General features: G+C 36.9%; 1 protein-coding gene across 1 annotated transcript in view; it reads left to right on the top strand.

The window, feature by feature from the left end:
- The first annotated feature begins 342 nt into the window (after window positions 1–342).
- Window positions 343–25,034, top strand: part of LOC123525873 (uncharacterized) — a 37,066-nt gene continuing 12,374 nt past the window's right edge. Inside the window, exons 1-6 of the mRNA XM_053538044.1 lie at window positions 343–498; window positions 18,939–19,148; window positions 20,434–20,594; window positions 21,261–21,464; window positions 21,704–21,885; window positions 24,020–24,194. Coding sequence (XP_053394019.1) covers window positions 18,940–19,148; window positions 20,434–20,594; window positions 21,261–21,464; window positions 21,704–21,885; window positions 24,020–24,194 — 931 coding nt within the window. The 5' untranslated portion in view covers window positions 343–498; window position 18,939. The remainder of the gene's footprint in view (window positions 499–18,938; window positions 19,149–20,433; window positions 20,595–21,260; window positions 21,465–21,703; window positions 21,886–24,019; window positions 24,195–25,034) is intronic.

Below are 25,034 nucleotides of genomic sequence, written 5' to 3'. Positions count from 1 at the left end.
TGACAGTGACATATATTAGGCCGAGACAATGGGCTATATTCATAGTCGTCACTCAAACTCACACTTGACTCAAACTTGGGTAAGTATCACTCAAGTGGACCTCGAGTAGACCTTGCGGGAGTGTAAGTGGAGTTCGAAAGTCATAAATTCATAAATTCCACTCAATCTTAACTTTCGTGGGGGAAATCCTAGTACCGGGGGTAGCACTTTCTGATAGGTTTCGAATCATGTGCATGATATTAACACAATATATTGAACAAAAAAAACTTACGCCCTGATTTATAAGTTTTGTTCACCTTTTCACTTTCACTTTCGATCTCAAAATGACGTGGCGCGTAAACTTACTGACTCTTTCAAGTACACAATTACACCTCCGCTATTTTCGTTTCGTTATCCAATAGGATGAAAGCAAACGCTTTAAATACAACTGTGGGTGAGAAGAAGGCATATCAGTTGGAGTCCCATTCGCAGGAAGGAGAAATGATCAAATTTTGTGAGGTTAGAGCTTTACTTCTTCCTATTTTGAAAATTGTTAAACATCAGTGTTTTTGTATCACTGTCTGGTATTGTTTTAATTGTTTAATTTGTTTTGCTGCCAATAATTAACAAGTATCAAGTTAGCTTAATTGTATATATACTCAGAAAACCTCAAACATTAAATATCTTGTAAACATTTATATCAATCTCTGACACAACTATGGTGGTAATAGATAAATAAATACGCAACAAAAATTCGTACGATACATATAATCCAAAGATGTCTTATCAATTTACGGCTGTGTTTAAACTAAGGGAATGAAATTATCCATTATTTTCACTATGATATATTGGTTTAATTAAGGATGTAGGATATTTTTTTCTAACGTTAAGAATTTTTTCATACATTGTGAGCTTGGAGAACACTAGCTTTTAAGAAATATAAGAGAAGAAAAAGCACAGGTCACCGAACTCGTTTTAATTTTATAGGACATTTTCTTCACCCACTGTTTAAGCATTTCTGAAATTTTGTAAAAATGAAATAATGGGGTACTTTATAAAAATATGATATCCCACTAAATGTTATAGGGATTTCAGGTCTTATCGGATACTATGAATACAAGGTGATATCAGTATTATAATTATAAGGATAAATGTCACTAACAAATCTCTTTCATTTTTACATGCTGACATTATTACCCCACCAACATTATTTTTAATGGAATAAACGTTTTTAAATCTACAAAAAGAAATGCTGACGTTAAGATTTTAAAAATATTTTGCAGCTTTAATGACACGTAAAAATGCTTCAAAATGGAAATAAAAAAAGTTGGGGTCACCGCGCATCTAAGAGATTTATTTAGAAAAATATTGTTTTAATTTATATTTCTTGGAGAATATAAAGTGCTATGTTGAAAATTTTTATTTCAGTTGTAGCATATCATTATATATCACCCTCGACAAAAAATCCAGGGGAGCATGCCCCCGGGCCCCCTACCAAATGCCTCCCTATTTTTTTACCTCTGGCTACGGGCCTGGACTGATATATGATTTTTTTCGAGGGTGCCATTTCGTGCGTTTTTCCGCATTTCACACATGTTTTTGTTACTTTTAAGATACCGATTTCGGAAAAAAATAAATGACGTTAAAAAGATTCGCGTACATTTTAGTTAATATAGTTACAGAAAAACAAGCGTTTTGAAGTAGCCAACGTATTTGCGATTATTGTCACTCTAAAACGCTAATTTAAAGGCATATGGTCATGTTTGCTTGGTTCTTACATCTTCAGTTGAGTAAATGTATATATGTTCATGTATAATCTTTTTAGCATGGCTGACGTGAAACGAAAATTTGAAAGAAGCAACACAGTTTATGCATATACAAATACAATACAGAAATGTATTACAAAATTAATGTACTTAGTACATAATATATTTTGTCAATCTTCTTAAAATAATATTACATTTTTTCAGCACTTGGATAAATGGTGCGTATCACATGTCAGATCTAAAAGATCAAATGTTGTCATAAAGTTATACTTATAAGTTAATCAAAATCTAAAATGTCACACATTTATATATAAAAAGGTGTAAACGGGAAGATTCCATACTTACGAACAATAAATAAGTGTGTCTGATATAAGTTCTTTACTTTTAAGTGGCCATATATTTTTGAGAGAAATTTGAGATGCTGTACGTAGATCTATAATCGTGACTTTTTAGCAATGATATGTTCAAAGACGTGTTAAGAACAAAACCTCATGATTGCAAGACTTCATTCTGTTGTAATGTCAAAATGAATCAATTTAGAAAATACATCAACATTCAGTCAGATAAGCGCCACGTTTTATTTAGGTATCCATAACATAAAACTTCTTTCGCAAGAACATGAACCAAATGACAGCGACAGTGTAAACTGGAATATAAACTAACGGGCGCATAGGTTGTGCGAAAACTGCTATATAGCATGGCCGTAGCGACTATTGAGGCAAGCGAGGCACTTGCATTGGTCATTTTTCCGCCTCATTTGCCTCGGTAGTTTTTTTTTTTTATTATCTTTAGTCTCCGTCTTTCAGTTTGCCTCAGCTGTATGAATTACCAGGCTTTCCAGTAGTGTCTAATCTAGGTTTAGTAATATGTGTCACATCAGATATAGCTCTCTTCAGATATAGTTCCTCGGGGAGCTATATTCGGGGCACCTTTTCGTATATAGCTCCTGCGGAGCTATATTCTCCGTATATAGCTCCCTTGCTTAAACTGGAGCTGTAACTGGAACACCTGTAGCTTTGTTCCGTATAATTATAGCTCCTCGGGGTTTTTATTGCAACATGGACCACGTGGCTTATTTATTAGGACATTTCGTTATGTCGCATTTTTAAAGACCAGATAGTGTCAGATATTTCAAACATGATGCCTTAATTCTGGTGCAAGGGTCATAACTAGTACTAAACCACTATTTGCCTGTCAACATTTCTGGACAGTCTTGGAACTTTGGGGCAACTACCTTATTTCGTCAAGTCCGACAAACAAAAACTAAAATCTTCAGGTACACCTAATTAACATTTGTTCCAAATTTGATAATTCTAATCATAGTACAGAAGATTAGTGCCTGTCACAGTATGATCAAGTATGTATTTGGACTCAATGTCATATTTGCTAGACCAGATACAAAATTTTAACCCATGTTTCTAACTTAGATTGCCAGTTATTATTTTCTTGTACAGGTTGGCGATTCTTGGACTAACTATATCCGTTTTCGGGACTGTGTACTTACGTACTCTCGCTCTCTAGCTCATACGTATGAATGCCACGAGAAATAAAATCCCCACCTGTCTCCCAAATGGTGTGGAAAATCGTATATCAAAATGACACTCTGCCAAATATTCATGTTTTTATTACCCGAACAGTACTGTTATAGTATTTTAATTTTTCCATGTACAAGGAGTCATATTCGAGTTTGTCGTATACAACTCCTCTGTCCCAAGGAGCTATATATATATATATACAGCTCCCCGGGAAGCTATATCCAAAGGGAGCTATATGGGGTGTGACAAATATGTCTTCAGTTTTCATTTTCGAGTAGGTATGTTATATGACAACAGCGTAAAAACACGACACGACGTTATAATTATGTGCCGATATTTGTGAGATATTTCAGTATCATACTCGGTGCGCGCATTTCAGATATCTTAATGCAAGTGGTCTCATATTATAGAGATAGTACCCAATTTTTAAATTTTGAAAAGCAATTGAAAAATTCATGTTTGTTGCTCATATATAATATGCAAGACCAAAACATATTGAATTGATCATTTTGAGCATGTTGTTTTAATGTTTTTTAATTTCCATGTAGCCGCTCCTGCAGATAGTCCTACCTTTCAAGCTATTGATAATTAGTGCGGGAATAACTTCTCTCAATGGCGGAATATTGTAAGATACATGCATATTGTATGATATCAGAAAATGTTGTAAGTCTAATAAAATAAATTCAGATCGATTATTTAATCTGAAATTTAGATATAATGTTATTCGAACCATATCATATATCATGTATAAAAAATAAGAAAAACTATTCAATATTTACCATGAAAATAAACATTATATTTAAATGACTTTTCACTAAGCTGTGTCATACAGATGTATGGATGAATGCAAGGTAGGATTATTATCTGAGTCATTGATGCATTGTGAAGGTTGTGGTCTCTCGAGCAAGTTTGACTGTAGTTAAGATTAAAAATCTAAGTATAGCACTGAAGGCTATGTCAGGCTGATATTAATATGTCAGGCTGACATATTAAGATATCATTTCTTGATTCAGACACGCAAGTATAGAAAGGAAGTTTTAATAGTCTTCAAACGATTTACCAAATATAATACTAAATAAAGTATATACAATACTGTGGGAAAAATGATCTTAAAATATATGAAGCGTAGTGAATGCCGCAAAGTAAGTTTTTATGCCTTTTTTTAGTTTGGATGTCGATCATTATACGGGCACAAGAGTGTCATTGAATTTGTGAAATAAAATAGGAATAAAAAGCACCTGATAACTCCGTTCGAATAATAGAAACAGACAGCAGCCTCGTACTGTAAATGAAATGATTTAATGGAAGATGTGAAATTCAAAAGATTGCCTGAAGACAGCGTCTTGCAGAAATGGCAAACGCATTTAGCTACTTTTATACCACGAAGAGTAGCGAAACAATTTTCCGATTTAAAATTAAACCTCTTTCGGTGGAGTCTAATTACACGCTTATACACTTACCATTGCTACATTGCATACAATGTATTCTTCAAGATTGTACGATACTACACTTTATAGTTCTTATTAGCAAACTGCCTCTTAATGGTGTGTTCTTCATGATTCCCCAAAAATTCAGTAAGAACCCGGTTCTTATTTCGTAATTTTTAACTGACAGGTTTAATTGGGAAGGTCATGATAAGACCACAATCAGGTGATAAAGGCAATTTATTTATCAGACTCATTTATTGTGGTGTATTTTACAGGAATGCAATGACATACTGATATTATGATATGAAGTGTGAAAATATTTAATTAAACATTTAATTCTTTGCTCAGCAGAATCCTTTGAACCAAACTGAAAACGGTCCACCATTTTGCTAGACATTCACATCTGTTTTGGCACCAAAAATTACAGACAAAATAAATGACGTAATTCGCACTCAGCTTACTTCTGAAGACGACAACAGCAATTTCATGGTTAATTAGGAAGGTCAGATTTCTTCACCCTCACATATTTGCCAATAAGTAGGTAAGAAGTTCTGATAACCGGGCTTCAGAACCTCTTACCTATACAAACATCGTTTTTATCCAATGACAAACGAGGGATTTTCAAACAAGAGGGCCAAGATGGCCCTAGGTCGCTCACCTAAGAAACACACCATAACAGTGTAAAACATGTTTGACCTAGTGATTTCATGGAAACAAATATTCTGACCAATTTTCATTAAGATTGGACCAAAAAATTGGTCTCTTGCGATAAAACAAGCATTTTCTTAGATATGACCTAGTTTTTGACCCTAGATGACCCATGTTCAAACTCGACCTAGATTTTATCAAGCCAATCATTTTGACCAAAATTCATGAAGATCAATTGAAAAATACAGCCTCTATCACATACACAAGTTTTTTCTTTGATTTGACCAAGTGACCTAGTTTTTGACCTCAGATGACCCATATTCAAATTCGACTTAGATTTCATTAAGGCAATCATCCTGACCAAATTTCATAAAAATCAATTGAAAAAAACAGTCTCTATCGCATACACAAGATTTTTCTTTAATTTGACCTAGTGACCTAGTTTTTGACCTCAGATAACCCATATTCAAACTCCACCTACATTTCATCAAGGCAATCACTCTAACCAAATTTCATGCAGATCAATTGAAAAATACAGCCTCTATTGCATACACAAGGTTTTTCCTTAATTTGACCTAGTGACCTAGTTTTTGACCCCAGATGACCAATTTTTGAACTCGGCCTAGATTTCATCAAGGCAATCATTCTGACCAAAATTCATGAAGATCAATTGAAAAATACCGCCTCTATTGTATACACAAGGTTTTTCTTTGATTTGACCTAGTGACCTAGTTTTTGACCCGAGATGACCCATTTTCGAATTCGGCTTAGATTTCATCAAGGCAATCATTCTGACCAATATTCATGAAGATCAATTGAAAAATACAGCCTCTATCACATACACAATGTTTTTCTTTGATTTGACCTAGTGACCTACTTTTTAATCCGAGATGATTCATTTTCAAACTCGGCCTAGATTTCATCAAGATAATCATTATGACCAGTATTCATGAAGAATAAATGAAAAATACAGCCTCTATCGCATACACAAGGTTTTTATTTGATTTGACCTAGTGACCTAGTTTTTGACCCGAGATAACCCATTTTCAAACTCTGCCTAGATTTCATCAAGGTTATCATTCTGACCAATATTCATGAAGATCAATTGAAAAATACAGCCTCTATCGCATACACAAGGTTTTTCTTTGATTTGACCTAGTGACCTAGTTTTTGACCCGAGATGACCCATTTTCGAACTTGGCCTAGATTTCACCAAGGCAATCATTCTGACCAATATTCATGAAGATCAATTAAAAAATACAGCCTCTATCGCATGCACAAGATTTTTCTTTGATTTGACCTAGTGACCTAGTTTTTGACCCAAGATGACCCATTTTCGAACTTGGCCTAGATTTCATCAAGGTTATCATTCTGACCAATATTCATGAAGATTAATTGAAAAATACAGCCTCTATCGCATACACAAGGTTTTTCTTTGATTTGACCTAGTGACCTAGTTTTTGACCCGAGATGACCCATTTTCGAACTCGGCCTAGATTTCATCAAGGTTATCATTCTGACCAATATTCATGAAGATTAATTGAAAAATACAGCCTCTATCGCATACACAAGCTAAATGTTGACAGACGACAGACGACAGACGACGGACGCTGGACATCGAGCGATCAGAAAAACTCACCTGAGCATTGCTCAGGTGAGCTAAAAAGTAACCAACTTATTTTCATATTGTTTCATAACTGAAGAATCTGATCCACTTAATCATGAAGTAGTTCAAAATTAATGAGTATTCATTGTTCCGCCTACTATGGATTTCCCACATTCTAGGAGGCGGAGCAATTACCAAAGCAGGGACTGCATACAAGATAAACGGATCAAATAGATAAATGAGCCGTGTCATGAGAAAACCAACATAGTGGGTTTGAGAACAGCATGTAACCAGACCAGCCTACGCATCCGCACAGTCTGGTCAGGATCCATGCTGTTCGCTAACCGTTTCTCTAATTACAATAGGCTTTGAAAGTGAACAGCATGGATCCTGACCAGACGTTTGGCGCGGCTCAAATATCAAATTATGTTTTTAGTTTCATTTCAATACAAGCTGTACTTTCATAGTTCAAGTTTGACCTTTCTGCACCTTTCACTACCTCTACTGGTCTAAAAATAAACTAGGGTGCACTTAGATTCTACTTTGTCTTGTTTTATTTATACATGTAGTTGCTTAAATTGTACTGATAGATCATTACGAGTTAAACCTGCATATTATATTTCCATTGAATAAGAATATAAAATTGTGTTCCATGAACGTCTACCTGTTGATGAACGGAAATGTTACTGCCAGCAGGTGAATGATGTTTCTAGACTACGACCAGCTTCTTCATTTATTTATATACATGTACATACATTTCACTCAACAGTTTTATCTGTTTACTGTATGATATAAACATTTCCTGAATTTATTAGGTTTTATTAGTTTCATATTAAGGTCAAGGAGGCGTAATAGAGCGCCATCTAATGGAACGTCAAACATTACGCTTGACGACACGTCTTTGCTTTCTAAGCGTTGACGGCAAACAGCTTGTGTGCAAAATATTTCATTTCGCATCCAGTTTTTCATCATTTTCAAACAATGAAATATTTACTTGTAGTTCATAAAAGGAGTAGATGTAACTACTGCCCACTTTAAATATATTTTCTGATATATATTTTTTTCCATCAAAGCCAGAATGAACGCATTGAAAAAACTATATGTGTAGAGTGAATATATTGCTAAGATTTTGTCAACATTTCACCATATTCATGTTTAACACTCAGATAAAAACTTCCACAGTTTTTGTTAGTATGTGTATTTGTTTTTCAAATTTAAAAAAAAAAACGTGAATATTATGGCTGGATATAGCCACTAAATCGCTATCATTTTAAACTTTAGCTTGAAACAAAAACCGAATGATATGAATGAACCGAAATATAAAATATGAAAGACCTATGCTGTCTCAAAAACATAGAATCAGTGTCCCCTGAAACATGACCGCTCAGGGTCTGTTTTAAAACAGCACTTAAAAAAAATAATATAAAACATGAAATAAAAAAGAATATGAATAAACGAGAGGGAAGTGACATAACTTCTGAGAAATCCCGGAATGGCGGCCACCCTCTACAATGGCCACCCGGTCCGATCCAAAACTCAAGGCCGGGGGCGCCCAAACTGAAAAAAAATGAAAAATTCCGAAAATGGCCTAAAACCAACTTTGAGACCCGCTCACGAGTAAACAAGAGTTTTCCCGGAATAGCCACTATGCTGATCCCCCCCCCCGCCCCCTCCCCACACCCCACAGACCGACACTCTCTATAATGGCCATCCGGTCTCAACCCAAACTCAAGATCCCATAGGGACCTCCTATTAACTGCTGGAACGATTTTAGGCCACCCTGACACACCCCAGCCTCACACCTCGACCCGGGTTTCTCCCAAACAAGAGTTTTCCCGGAATGGCGGCCACCAACTTTGAGACCCGCTCACGAGTAAACAAGAGTTTTCCCGGAATAGCCACTATGCTGGCCCACATAGACCGACACCTTCTACAACGGCCACCCGGTCTCAACCCAAACTCAAGATCCCATAGGAACCTCCTATTAACTGCTGGAACGATTTTAGGCCACCCCGACCCACCCCGCCTCACACCTTGACCCGGGTTTCTCCCAAACAAGAATTTTCCTGGAATGGCGGCCACCCGTGCCTGGTGGGGGACAATCCTCTCAACAATGGCCAGTCCGGTCCGATCCAAAAGTCAAGGTCTGGGGCGGAGCCGGGGGCGCCCAAAGTGAAAAAAAATGAAAAATTCCGAAAATGGCCTAAAACCAACTTTGAGACCCGCTCACGAGTAAAAGTTTTCCTGGAATAGCCAGTATGCTGGCCCCCAACTAACTTACACCCTCTACAACGGCCATCCGGTCTCAACCCAAACTCAAGATCCAAAACTCAAGGTCTGGGGCGGAGCCGGGGGCGCCAAAACTAAAAACAATGCAAAATTCCGAAAATGGCCTAAACCAACGTGAGACCCGCTCACGAGTAAACAAGAGTTTTCCCGGAATAGCCACTATGCTGCACCCCCCCCCCCCCCCCCCCTTAGGCCGACACCTTCTACAACGGCCACCCGGTCTTAACCCGAACTCAAGATCCCATAGGTGGGGGACAACCCTCTCTACAATGGCCACCCGGTCCGATCCAAAACGCAATGCCTGGGGCGGAACCGGAGGCGCCCAAACTGAAAAAAATGAAAAATTCTGTAAATGATTATTGTTCAGTAAACAAAAGTTAAAATCATCCTGTGTTGAATTGTTCGTTCCACTTTTTATAGTATCTTTATTACCACAGGTAGGTTTGAGTGTTTTAGAAAAACGTTCTTTTAGCGTACCAATAGGTGACACAATGCGTTTGCCTTTTTTGATGACAATAGAGCTGTATATCCTTTCGTGGAAATATGACCATTAGCTTTAAAGAAAGAACTATTATTGGCTGTACCCATCATCAACTTCCAAAATAGCATTTAAAGATAAAACAATTTACGCTGAGTGTGATTTGAAAATCCTAAAATTTTAGTTTTTGAGATATTTGGTGTGCGTTTCCACATTTCACAATATTGTTCATATAAATCCATGCATCAGAAACAATAACAATGTTGTTTGCACATAACAACATGAAACGTTTCAAATATTCTGCCAAAATCTCATCTAGATCATATTTCATCACTAACAGGATACGATTTTTACTGCTCCACTACTTACAAAATATGGGTGCATATTATTTAAGTTAATTGAAAATAGTAAAATTATATATGTGCGTGAAATTAGCCAGAGCAGCCAGAGTAGCCAGAGTTCAGCCAGAGTTCGGCCAGAGTTCAGCCAGAGTAGCCCGAGTTCAGCCAGAGTTCGGCCAGAGTTCAGCCAGAGTAGCCAGAGTTCAGCCAGAGTTTAGCCAGATTAGCCAGAGAAGTCAAAACTCTGGTTTCTCTGGCTGGCCAGAGTAGCCAGAGTTCAGCCAGAGAAGTCATAACTGTGGTTACTCTGGCTGGCCAGAGTAGCCAGAGTTCAGCCAGAGTAGCCAGAGTTCAGCCAGAGTAGCCAGAACTCTAGTTACTCTGGCTGGCCAGAGTAGCCAGAGTTCAGCCAGAGTAGCCAGAACTCTAGTTACCCTGGCTGGTCAGAGTAGCCAGAGTTCAGCAAGAAAAGCCAGAGTTTGTAGGATGTTAAAATGTTCTGGCTACTCTGGTCAGCCATAGTATCCAGAATAGCCCGAGTCACCTGGATTTTATTTGCTTTGGTTAGTCTGGCCAGAGTAGCCAGAGTTTCTATGATTTAAAGAGCAGGCAGAGTAACCTGGTTCACAAAACATTTTCCGTCTTAGCTGAATTTGATTATGAAACTTGATATGTAATTTCTATCTAAATAGCATGTTTAAACTGAATTTCAAGTTAATTACTATTTTTAGTGGCTATTTAGAGTAGCCAGAGTAGCTAGAAATCTGGTTAATCTAGAGTAGCCAGAGTAGCCAGAACCCTTGTAACTCAGTCTGGCCAGAGTAGCCAGAGTTCAGCCAGAGAAGCCAGAGTTCAGCCAAAATTCAGCCATAGTAGGAAGAGTTTCTAGGATTTTAACATGTTCTGATTACTCTGGTCAGCCAGAGTATCCAGAGTAGCCCGAGTCACCAGGATTCCTTTTGCTCTGGTTACTTTGGCTGGCCAGAGAAGCCAGAGTTTGTAAGATTTTAACATGTTTTTGCAAATCTGGTCAGCCAGAGTAGCCAGAGTAGCCAGAGTAACCAGGTCCCATGTTCACAAAAGTTTTTCAGTCTTAGCTGAATTTGATTATGAAATTTAATAATTGAGCCGTGCCATAAGAAAACAAACATAGTGGCTTTGGGACCAGCATGGATCCAGACCAGGCTGCGCATACGTGCAGTTTTGTCAGCTTCCATGTTGTTTGCTTTTAAAGCGTATTGGACTTTGAGAAACTGTTAGCGAACAGTATGGATCCTAACGCTCAGGCTGGTCTGGATCCATTATGGTCTCAAACCCACTATGTTGGTTTTCTCATGGCACGACTCATATGTCATTTCTATCTAAATAGCATGTTCAGAACCGAATTTTAAGTTAATAACTATCTTCAAGTGGCTATTTAGAGTAGCCAGAGTAGCCAGGACTCTGGTCACTATAGTTGGCCAGAGTTCAGCCAGAGTTTAGCCAGAGTAGCCAGAGTTCAGCCAGAGTAGCCAGTCCTGGTTACTCTGGCTGGCCAGAATATCCAGAGTTCAGCCAGAGTAGCCAGAAACCTGGTTGCTCTGGCTGGCCAGAGTGGCCGAGTAACCAGGATGTCAATTGCTCTGGCTACTTTGGTTAGGCAGAACAGCCAGAATTTCCGAAATGTCCATTGGTTCTAGCTACCTAGGCTAGCCCGAATAGCCAGAGAAAATACTGTAATACCTATTGCGAAATGACCCTTTTGGTTCTCTCAGGTTTGATTTTTGAGTGTTTTATATATATCAAGTGATTCATAAAACGGACTTCAAAGAATTGTATTATCTTTTAGACTGCAGCCAGAGTAGCCAGACGTTCTAGGATTTTAATATGTTCTAGCTAGTCTGGTCAGCCAGAGTAGTCAGAGTGACCATGATTTCATTTGGTCTGGCTACTCTGGCTAGCCAGAACAGCCAGAATTTTCGAGATGGCCATTGGTACAAGCTACCCTGCTAATCAGAAATAGCCAAAGAAAATACAGTAAAACCTGTTGCCAGAGTAGCCAGATTAATCAGAACTCTGGTTACTGTTGCTGACCAGGACAGTCTGTTTAATAATTTTCACATAGTCTGGCTACTCTGGCTGGCCAGAGTAACCAGTAATAACTGAAATGCGCACGGGTTCTGGTTACTCTGGCTGGCCAGAAAAGCCAGAGAAAATACAGACAAACATGTTAACTAGAGCCATTTTTAAAATGTATGACCCTTTTTCATAAAAATCATATTATACATGATTAGGCTGCACTAACTGTTGTATATAATTATAATGTAAATAAAAAGTTAGACCTGTTGCGTTTGTGTGTGTGGTATATGAAGGCTGAAATTCACAAAGATTAAAGCGGACAGGTCTATATATTTATGGTAGATTGAAAGTCTTTAAAACACGCCTAAAAATATAAAATAACAACAACAACAACAACAACAAAGAAACTGTAAGACGGCATGATTTTCGAACAAAGTTAAGAGTAACACGAAACAGAAAATGACACTTTCCAAAAAAAAAAAGTAACAGGGTATATGCAAAGGCTGTTTGTTTATATATACTCAGCGTCACTTTTTTTCAAAGTTACCACCATAATGATCCTTATATTTTAAAAACCGCACTGGACTGTGTTAAAGGTATAACACGACTACATTTTTGACGCAGCTGAGACGTCACTGGTGTAAAGATTTGTCAAATTCGATTAACTCCATTTGAGGCACGGGCTGCACTTGCAAAATGACTTTTTCCAGCAATGTTGACATGTACGAATTTTCTATCGCAAATCATTCATCGCACTTAAAAGTTAGTCGACAGACTAAAAGGAATACGTCAAAAAACCCAGAATATCCTTGCTAAGAATGCCACGTTTAAGGCACGATCAACGCCATCAGGCCATTGGCATGGTTGACGCCGAACTTTCATGTCGCGAAATTGCACGTCGTATATGCTGTTCTCACCTGACAGTCATGAAATGGGTTAGGAGACATGATCAGACAGGGTCTGTGAGTAATAAACCGCGCACAGGCCATGAAAAAGTGACGTCGATATTGTATAAAATAGTAAAGAGGTATATATTAGGTGGTAACTTTTCAGTGACGCTGAGTATACATTGTAAATAATGCTTATACGTATGTTTTCTTTTTCTGTAATTGTAATGATACAAAGTAGCCTGCAAGGTCTGTGGCAGAATATATCAGCATTGATATTTGATATTACAGCCCACATCTAATTTATTTTGAACTGGTAGGCGTCCAGGATTTTGGACGTTTTCAATCCACTACTTTTGAAAATATTTTAACAAAATATTAAATTGACTACTAAGATACAAAAACAAAATTTTGATATTCCTTCAAATTTCTTCAAAAATGACTTTAGTTTCAACGTACCTCAAATCGGGTTGTACAGTTTTCTATAAGCTTATACAATGCATTTCCAAATTCATTGTTCTCAGGACTCTTAATGTAAAACTAAGAAGTCGTAAAAACATTGCGAGTCCGGATATTCAAGGCTATACTATACTAGTAATATGCCTGTATCATGTCAAAAGGTATTTTCCGATACAAGTTCTTAGAATATCCTTTAACAGTTTATACAGGTCCTGGCAACTTATTTATTACACACGATGTCAACCATCCACACGATAGCTACATTCCGGTTGCCCATGGCTAAAACCAAGTTACTAATTGATATATTGCAAATACCATTTTGTATGATGTTGCACCTTTTTGAGAAACCTTGTTTAAATAATTCCGCCTCCATAGCTCAGTGACTAGAGCGTCTGTCATCTAATCCGACCGTCGCGAGTTTGAGCCCTGGCGGAAACGGACATATATGTGCCTGCCATGTTGGGGTCAAAATTACATCATGGCGAATAAAGGCTAAGCCCGGCACGGCACGACGATTAATGGAGCACAATTTTTTAAAAAATTTTGTCAATGTCCAGTTTTGAGCATGCCTTGAAAACAGCGTTGTCATACAAACAGTACAGATATTTCCCCATAAGTACGATGTTCCGTTTGGACAGTCATGACTTTTTATCTAATACTAAATCGTGATGCACAATGGTACAATGACGAAAACGCGATGGCACGATGATGAAACAACGGTTGTATGATGGTGAAAACACTGGCGCGATGGTGAAATGTCGATGTAATATCGCGTTTTCACCGTCGTGTTTTCGTCATCGTACCATCGTGTTTTCATCATCGTACCATCGCATTGTCACCATCCGGAGGTCATGCGCAGTGGTACAATACATGTTTCAGTAAAATACAGGCTTGATACAATCTCATTTTCACATTGCAATTTTACAGTTTTATTGAACAGAGCACTGAACATTTTGGAAAACAACAGAATCTAAATGGTAAATTTCTTCTCTCAAAATACATTTAGATACATTTATCTATTGTTGACAAAAAAAAATGTGTACGGGACTACGCATTTCTAACTGGAAGGCTATGGTACGATGATGAAACCACGATGGTACGATGATGATAACGCGATGGCACGATGGTGAAACCACGATGGTACGGTGATGATAACGCGATGGCACGATGGTGAAAACGCGATGATATGATGGTGAAAACGCGATGGTACGATGTTGAAAACGCGATGGTACGATGATTGAAACGCGATATTACATCGACATCGCAAATCGCGATTGAAGCATCGTACCATCGCGTTTTTACAATCGTACCATCGTTGTTTCATCAATCGTGTCATCGCGCCATCGCGTTTTCGCCATCGTACCATCGTGCATTGCGGTTTAGTATTAAATAAAAAGTCACGATTGTCCAAACGGAACGCCGAACGTAACAGTGTGAAAATGGTGAAAAGTCAATTTACATTACTGAACAAAATTAATAGGTAAAACTAAGTCAGATTAAATGATATTTAATAGTTACCATTATATATTGAGTGACCCTCATACACTATACTTAAATTTTTTAGCTTTTGTCACTGTGTGAGGTTTTAAGATCAACTTTTGTCTTGTCTATCAGATTGAGTCAGGCTCTTTGACTGAACTCGGTACTTATTCCATTTTGTATTGTGAAACCTTAAAAATCTTCTCAAGTATCGCAAGACCCAGAGCTTAGGTATTTTGCAAGAAGCATTGGCAAGTACATCTCTTTCAAAATTGTTCAAATCATGGACTTCGGGGTCATATTGGATCTGCCTTGGGGCTATAAGTTTCATATAGAGTAATATATTAAATCCTATAAAATAGTCTTATTTTCCTTTAGGCCCAGACTATATATATTTTGTATGTAGCATGGCCTAGTGAATGCCTCTCTTAAAATTGAGCAAATCATGTCCCCTGATATCAAAATTGCCCCCGCTTGTGCTAATGAGCTTGCAAAGTCTTTCAGGAAAATCTTTTAAAATCTTCTCATAAGAATTGCAATGACAAGAGTAAAGATATTTTACATGTTCAAACCAATACCCAAGAGTCAAAATGGATCCTACATAAGTTTTACATAGAAAAAAACATGATATACTTACATAGCAAACATCTTTCAGAGCCACAAGGGTACTAGTAAGAGCTGAAATAGTTTGCATGTTTGCAGTTCTTTCAAACTTGATTGAATCACCACCCCCGGGGCTATATAAGTCTCTCTCTGTAGATTATCAAGTATACTTTTAATCTTATACAATATAAGTTTAAAATTTCCAGAATACCCAGAATTTAGAGTTGACAATTACAAATTGTGAATTTTTACTATGACTGTCATATCCCACAAAGTCCAGGTAAGCGATTCAGGACCACAAATGTCCTGTAGTTTATACTGATATCATAAACAATTTCAGTGAATTCCATATAACTTTGAGTGTAAAAATAAAGAATATTTATTTGAAGGCTTCTTGTTTTGTATTTATTTAACTTCAGTGTTTGCCTTGAATTTGTACCAAATAAATTAACTTGAAGACATAACGATAATATAAAGAAATTGGAGAATAAATTTTTCATACATGTTGACAACAACCAATTCCTGAAATTTGCTTATTAAAGTTGTGGAAGTTGACGAAATGTTGACATGTGAACACATACACTTAAAGCGGCTTAATAACGGTATTTCATCTAAACCCTTGGAAAAAGGTAAGTACCTGTGGCATGAAATCAAAACGCAAAATGCCATTCAAAAATTGATTGTGGTCACCTTATGCCATCAGACAATCAACATTCCATGTTGTATTAACTCGGTATCACTTGTGTATGTGTATGAAATGATACTCACTGTGTTCGGATTAAACAGTTATAGGACTGCTAAATGATAAGACTATTCTTTGAAGCACTTGATACATGAAACACTAAAAAACCCTGAGGGTACAAAAAAGGGTCATTTCGCAACATGTTAAAGCCTTAGAAACTCTGGCTACTCTGGCAGAAGTCCGTTTTATGAATCACTTGATACATAAAACACAAAAAAACCAACCCTGAGAGAACCCAAATAGTCAACAATCTTCTCACACCTTTCCAATATAGCTTCCGTTCCAAACATAGCTGTGAGGCTTACCTATTATCCTATAAAGAAGGAACTTTTGACAATATCCAATCTGGAAACAAACAGGTCTCATTGTAATGGATTTCTAGAAAACTTTCGACAAGATTTTCTATAAAATCGTGAAACTTTGTGTCTATAGAATCTCTCTATCCTGGATTCAATTTCCTTAGTAACCGTTCTCAATCTGTAGTAATTGAAGGCTCACACACTTTACCAGTTCTTTCAGGGGATTCCTCAAGGTTCAGTGTTGGGTCCTTGTCTCTTTCTTTATTTTATCAATGACCTTCCTGACTCTGTTAAAGGCAGAATACGCTTATTTGCTGATGACACTATCATATACCTCAACATAGACTCGTTAATAGACTCTTACAAAGTTCAAGATGATTTGACAAAATTAGAATAATGGGAACGTAACTGGTCTATGGAATTCAATCCTGATAAATGTGAAGTAATAGGAATCTCAAAAAAAATATATCATCTTACCATATATATTACTTAATCAAGACCTAAAAACTACAGAAAATGCTTCATATCTTAGTGATGTCTTAACTTTGAAACACTTACTGAAATATTACATCTTCAAAAGCTAGTAACACTCTCAGATTTATACAAAAATGTGTACAATTTTATAACAATAATATTAAAGAAACAGCCTAAAAACATACGTTCGCCCACAGTTAGAATACTGTAACACCATATTGCATCCATTGCAGAAAAACTTAGTATATGAGATTATTATCATTATTATTATTATTATTATTACTAATCCAAATTTGTTGAGCGCCCATTTAATATAAAATATACGTTCAAGGGCGCTTAACAATTAAACATGTGACATATCGCAGATATGTAGGTAAATCATAAAAACATGGCATATGCAATATTAAAACTGAAAGTGAATGATTTGATTAATGGTTATTTGTATAACATTAATCGGGATGCATGTATTCTTCTATGTTCTAGTGTCTGCCATTAAGTTTCAAACATTGATGTTACGCTGCTTTGGTATGAGTAGCCAGAACATGTTAAAATCCTAATAAAGTCGTGTTACTCTGGCTGAACTCTGGTTACTCTGGCCAGCCAGAGTAATAGACTTCTGGCTACTCTGGCTGAACTCTGCCTACTCTTGCCAGCCAGAGTAACCAGAGTTCTGGCTTCTCTGGCTACTATAAATAGCTAACTGAAAATAGTTATTAACTTGAAATTCAGTTTTAAACATGCTATTTAGAAAGAAATAACATACTAAGTTTCAAGATCGAATTCAGCTAAGATGGAAAATGTTTTGCGAACACGGGACCTGATTACTCTGGCTACTCTTGCTGACCAGAGTAGCCAGAACATGTTAAAACCCTAGAAACTCTGGCTAGCCAGAGTAACCAGAGCTACTTTAATTAACCACTTGAAAATAGTTATTAACTTGAAATTCAGTTTTAAATACGCTATTTAGATAGAAATGACATATTAAGTTTCATAATTAAACTTAGCTAAGACTGAAAATACATGGTACCTGGTTACTCTGGCTACACTGGCTAGTCTGGCTGATCAGAGTAGCCAGAACATGTTAAAATCCTAGAAACTCTAGCTTCTCTGGCTGAACTCTGGCTACTCTATTAGAAACAGCCAGAGTGACCAGAGCAAATGATATCCTGGTGACTCGGGCTACTGTTGCTACTTTGGCTGAACAGAGTAGCCAGAACATGTTAAAAATCTAGAAACTCTGCCTACTCTGGTTGAATTATGGCTACTCTGGCCAGCCAGAGTAACCAGAGTTCATGGTACTGGATGAACTCTTGCTTAACTCTGGCTACTCTGGCCAGCCAGAGTAACTAACCAGAGTTCTGGCTACTCCAGCTGAACTCTGGCTACTCTGTCTAGCCAGAGTAACCAGAATTATGGCTACTCTGACTGAACTCTGACTACTCTGGCCAGCCAGAGTAACCTGAGTTATGACTTCTCTGGCTGAACTCTGGCTGAACTCTGGCTACTCTGGCCAGCCAGAGTAACCAGAGTTATGACTTCTCTGGCTGAACTCTGGCTGAACTCTGGCTACTCTGGCCAGCCAGAGTAACCAGAGTTTTGACTTCTCTGGCTGAACTCTGGCTACTCTGGCTAGCCAGAGTAACCAGAGTTTTGACTTCTCTGGCTACTCTGGCTAAACTCTGGCTGAACTCTGGCTACTCTGGCTGAACTCTGGCTACTCTGGCTAATTTCACGCACATAAATTATATTTGGTGGTTTTACTTCTGAAATGATCAGATATATGTTGCACTCAAATTTTCCAATAATTCACTGAAAACAAACAACAGAAAAATGTTGATATTCAAAATTATTTTGCTATTGTATTTTAGTATGGAGACAGACACTGATATAGCTGTCATTGGAATTGGGTGTCGGTTTCCTGGTGCGGATAATATAGATGAATTCTGGAGAGTGCTAGTTAATGGAGAAAATCATGTCGTGGATATACCACCCGAACGATGGAACAATGCTGCCTTTTATAGCGATAACCCGGACGAACCGGGAAAATATTATGGAAAGAAAGCTGGATTCCTTAATAGGTGAATAAAGTTATATCTGGTTCGATAAGTTACAAGCCGATGCTATGGTATGTTAATGGTTTCGCATTATCCAGAACACCTAAAGAACAAACAATCAAAATTCTTAAGTCTTCTTAATTATTTTGATGGTTTGCGTTCTATGCTTTTATAGATTTTGTCAACTATCACAAAAGTGGGCTAAAAGCTCTGTGAGATGACTGTAAAAATCTTCCGTACTTGGACACAGTGTTGTTATATTTCTTGTCCTTTGAGTCATGGGGCCCGTTCAATGTTTGTATAATTATTAGAGCTCCACTTAAGCCTGTGCTAGAGGGCATATGGGTGTTTTATTTTCCATTACCCCCATTGAACAGACTCTATCAAACCCAGTCTTCTATATGTTGCTCGTTTGCGTTTTACGATAGCACAGGATTTTCTTATATAGCTACCTGTTGATGTACAAAATATTTAAATATTAAAATTTAGTTGCGACCAAAAGCAGAACAGTAAGTCCTGACTATGATAGCATATAAAATTGTTGTTTTCTATCCCATCGTGACTTCTATAGAGTTATTATGCATTAACTTTGAATGCTTAAACATAGCGACAATTTCTCTCAGATTTTTTGTTAAAAATCTTAAAATGCTACATCCAGAGTTTCGAACCGGTTTATTTTTAGTTGAGGAGTCAGTGATATTCTTAGTAAAGCGAAATTCCTATTTTAAGGTTATGTAGGTGAATACCGGAAATCACTGACTTAAAATATTTCCGTCTATGTTGCTGCTATGCAGCTGATCGTGAGGACAGTCGCACGCTTTTACCCACTGTGCATGCCACTAACAAAAATAAAGTTATGCTGTGTGTGTATTGTTCTAAAAGTATTTAAAGTATTAATGTAGCGTTAACGATTTAGTCGTCTGCAGAGTCAGTGGCGGAGTGGTTACCATGCTGGACTTCATCGCTAGCGGTCCAGGTCAAATTCCTTTTCACGGCTGATATATCGAGTGTTTTTTGTGCTGGGTGATTTACTAAGTTGGTACTGTTTCCAGCATTACTGGGGGGAGGGAGGGGGTGGGGTAATATGATACCTGCTCGAAAAGAAACTTGTTGTTCCATACATTCAAGATGGGGACTTGAGTCGACTATCCACGCTAAACAATACCTCTACTATGCGAAACTGTCCTTTATTATGTTATTTCATTTTGCTCCTTTTCAAATTGCTGCTGCTGCTCATTTTGTTACTGTTGTTGTTGTTATTGTTGCTACTGCTGCTGATGATGATGATGATGACAATAATATTATACAGGCATGACGAATGGGACAACAGTTTGTTTGGTATCAGCGATACTGAAGCAGTGCGCATTGACCCTCAACATCGGTATGTCTTGGAGTGTACACATATGGCGATGGAAGACGGTGGTATCACCAGGAAACACATATCAGGAACAAAAACTGGAGTTTACATTGGTGAGTTTAAGCTGTTTGTTCGAAAAAATCGTTTCCAATGTATAGTGTGTACATCAACGGATGGAATATAAACATTAGATAAGCGCTAAGTCACTTTTCGTTTGAACTTGAATCTAGGATTATCCTAAGTGTATCTTGGAAGGCAAAACATTATAGTTTTTTAACATTAGTAAAATTTATTCGAGTCACTTTGCAAACTCCGAGCTTAGTACTATAATCGTCCAGAATTTTTTCTTCTGGTAGCTGGAAACAATGGAAAGTCGATATAGGTGTGTATTTCGCTACGTGAACTCCGACTTCCAGTAAATATTCGTTGTCTTGAAGTGGAATTCCGTAATTTCAATGAAACCCTTCAACCAATTAATTTCTTTTTTCATTGTACGCTTATTCGTATTATTGCTTATGCAGCCTAGTAATTTTTTACTTTTAATTTTTAAAATAGTTCTGAATCATATTAATGTGTATATGTTCTTAAAGACATCGTATGCGGAGAAATGTTGTGAAAAAAATAGATGTTTGAATTTTTTTTTTTGAAGTTGATTCCTCGTTCACAGCTCGCCTGGAACATCCGGCTAGTTTTCGTTTTATGCAATCCAGAAAATGAATGAATAATTCAACGTCATGTTTAAATCATGATTCAAAATATTTTCAATCGCGTACTTTCAGGTGCTATGAATGATGACTATAAAAGTTTGTCAAATCTGGACCATGATGAAGATACAAACTACACTGCCACCGGGATGAGCACTACAATTATAGCATCACGTGTGTCTTATGTTTATAATCTTCGCGGTCCATGCATGGTGGTTGATACAGCGTGTTCTTCTTCCATCACGGCTATAAATCTTGCAAGTGAAGCTATCAGATCAGGTAAGGTTCATCTTAGCTTCCCGCTCGTAAAAATTTCATTCTTAATGGCAACTTTTATCTTTTGTTCAGTATATTTTACTTGAAGTTTGATTAAATGAATGGCGAGTATTTGATGAGTGCAAGTAGTTTATACCCGGTCTGAAATAATCAACATGTCTACACGCGTTTACTTGTCGCGGTTTTCCATTCATTTGACTAACACAAATTTAATAAATATTTCTGTAATGTATCTACAATAGGTGATTGTGATATGGCTATTTGTGGTGGTGTGAATAGTTTACTTTGTCCGGATGTATTCATTACACTCAGTCGTGCCAAGATCTTGTCACAAACCGGCCAGTGCCAGACGTTTTGTGACTCAGCTGATGGTTACGCCCGAGCTGAAGGGTGTGGTATTGTCATCATTAAGTCACTTAAAAAGGTATTATATTCACAGACTAAACGACACTTCGTTAACTTCCGAAAAAGTAAATAAAAAAGAAAAGTAAAAGTTTCAACCAGTAATGATACGATGCCAAAATAATTATGTCTCTTTTGAGAAAATCTGTATTTCATGCTGAAGTATTTCAATATTCTACTTAATTCATTATTTTCACTAACAGGCTCAACTAGTATCAAAGTAGAAACCCTTTAGAACTATTCAGCACAGCATGACTCTCATGATGATGTAAAATGTAAGACAGTGATAGTCAGAATTGTGTTTCACATAAAAACGTTTTACATGCATTCTAAAAATGAAATAGGGGTTGCGATGCAAAGATTATAGCTCTTTTTAGCTCACCTGAGCAATGCTCAGGTGAGTTATTGTGATCGCTCGATGTCCAGCTTTCGTCCGTCGTCTGTCTGCCTGTCGTATGTCAACATTTAGCTTATGTATGCGATAGAGGCTGTATTTTTCAACTGATCTTCGGTCAGAATGATGTCCTTGATAAAATCTAGGCCAAGTTTGAAAATGGGTCATCTGAGGTAAAAAACTAAGTCACTCGGTCAAATCAAAGAAAAACCTTGTGTATGCGATAGAGACTGTATTTCTCAATTGATCTTCATGAATTTTAGTCAGAATGATTATCTTGATAAAATCTAGGCCAAAGACGAAAATGGGTCATCTGGGGTCAAAAACTAGGTCACTAGGTCAAATCAAATAAAAACCTTGTGTATGCGATAGAGGCTGTATTTTTCAATTCATCTTCATGAAATTTGGTCAGAATGATTGCCTTGATATAATCTAGATCATCTTAGAATGTGTCTTACTTGGGGTCAAAAACTAGGTCACTAGGTCAAATCAAAGGAAAACCTTGTGTATGTGACAGAGGCTGTACTTTTCAATTGATCTTCATGAAATTTAGTCAGAATGATTGTCTTCATAAAATCTAGGAAAAACTTTGAATATGGGTCATCTGGGTTTAAAAACTAGGTCACAAGGTCAAATCAACGAAAAACATTGTGTATGCGATAGAGGCTGTATTTTTCAATTGATCTTCATAAAATTTGGTCAGAATAGTTACCTTGATAAAATCTAGGTCAAGTTCGAATATGAGTCATCTTGGTTCAAAAAGTAGGTCAGTAGGTTAAATCATAGAAAACCCTTGTGTATGCGATAGAGGCTGTATTTTTCAATTGATCTTCATGAAATTTGGTCAGAATGATTGCCTTGATGAAATCTAGATAGGTCAAATATGGGTCATCTTGGTTCAAAAAGTAGGTCACTAGGTTAAATCAAAGATAAACGTTGTGTGTGCGATAGAAGCTGTATTTTCCAATTGATCGTTATGAAATTAATGATTGCCTTGATTGCTTTGATAAAATGAATACGGGTCATCTGGGGTCAAAAACTAGGTTAATAGGTCATATCAAAGACAATACTTGTTTAAACTCAAGAGACCGCATTTTTGGTCCAGTCCTAATGAAAATTGGCCAGAATATTTGTTTCCATGAAATCACTAGGTCAAACATGTTTATACTGTTATGGTGTGTTTCTCAGGTGAGCGACCTAGGGCCATCTTGGCACTCTTGTTTATTTATTTTGCATGTACAATCTAGATGATGCAAGGGTCATGACGTTTTTTCTGATTAGCGTCATTTGCAATGAAAAAGTTTTCAGTGCAAGAACAAATAATATTTGTTTTGTAATTACTTTACAATGCTTTCATAATTCTATGCATATACACGTTGTAAAATATTGAACAATAGCCATGGATGATAAGTTTAGAAACCTGGACTTTAACTTTAATTATTAAGATGTACATTCAAAGACGCCGTCGTCATGACCACTGCAACACCATCCTAGCAAAATTTAAATGTCTACAGCTTGCAAATGATTTAAATCAATTTATATATTATTAATAATTGAATTTTTTATGTCGCATGAATAAAATTAGATGTATACAAAATATCAGATTAATATCTTTTAATAGTAAAATGTTACGACCTATGTACGCCCGTGTCGTATAGAAACGCATTCAATGAAAATAAATCCTGGTTTCAAAGTAGGGTAAGGAAACTGTAGTATTGTTATCAACAAAAATATATTTAACAAACGGTTCTCCTCTATACAGGCACTACAAGATAAAAACAAAATCTGGGGAGTTGTAAGAACCGGAATAAACCAGGACGGACGTTCTGTTCAACCAATAACTACACCATCTGGCGAACAACACGAAGAACTATTCAAACAAGTATACTCTCGCTATGACGTTAATCCAACAGATCTTCAGTACATTGAAGCGCATGGTATGGCTTAAACGTTTATTTCAAACCAGTCTGAAAACCTACAGTAAATTACCACGAGTTTCAGTATAATCTTTAAAAAGTGTGAGTGCTCGCCGTTAACCCAAAATGTAAACTTTTCAAATAAATCCATTACAAGGTGTGTTCGAAATGTAATGTTAGCTAGTGTCAGATATTCTGACCAATAAAGTCAAAACGGCTTTTTCATTTGTTCCAAGTATTCCATCCTTGCTGAGTTATGCTAAGTTTTAGCCTGAAAGTTTATTTCTTGAATGCGTTCTGAGAGACAACGGCATCTAGCGAGAAATTTCGACAAACTTAAAAAACAAACAATGTCGCACATTGATTGGGAATATGAAGAAGTTGATGACCTTCTTCAGATCTCAAATAATCCTCCACAGTGCCAGACGTATGTGCTGGGAATTCGTAACAAAAACGTGGAACATGTATGAAACCAGTCTTAATGTGTCTAGAAATATATTATTTCTTTTGTTTTCTAAGTATTGTATCATTTTCTCCCTATTGGCTGAAATAGGAATTAAATTACCATCACACATGTAAAGAAAACAACACATAAAACCTTTTATACTGATTGACCTTTTAGCTACAAACTATTTCCGACTACTTTTCGTAGCTAAAATTTTGTTTGATACTTTTTGAACACATGCAAACTAATTACCCCATATCTTACCCCAACCCCACCCCAAACCTTATTTTGAGCGAATGTTTATTTAGTAAACTATTTCTGCCGTATCAATAATTCTGACACAATGCTTACTGACTGCCCTTGTCAAAAAGACAGTAGTCCTACGTAAGATTTTACGAGTGTTGAAATATAACTTG

The sequence above is a fragment of the Mercenaria mercenaria genome, chromosome 3, assembly GCF_021730395.1.
Source record: "Mercenaria mercenaria strain notata chromosome 3, MADL_Memer_1, whole genome shotgun sequence".
In the NCBI taxonomy this organism is placed as follows: Eukaryota; Metazoa; Mollusca; class Bivalvia; order Venerida; family Veneridae; genus Mercenaria; species Mercenaria mercenaria.
This window is presented reverse-complemented; position numbering and strand designations above follow the sequence as displayed.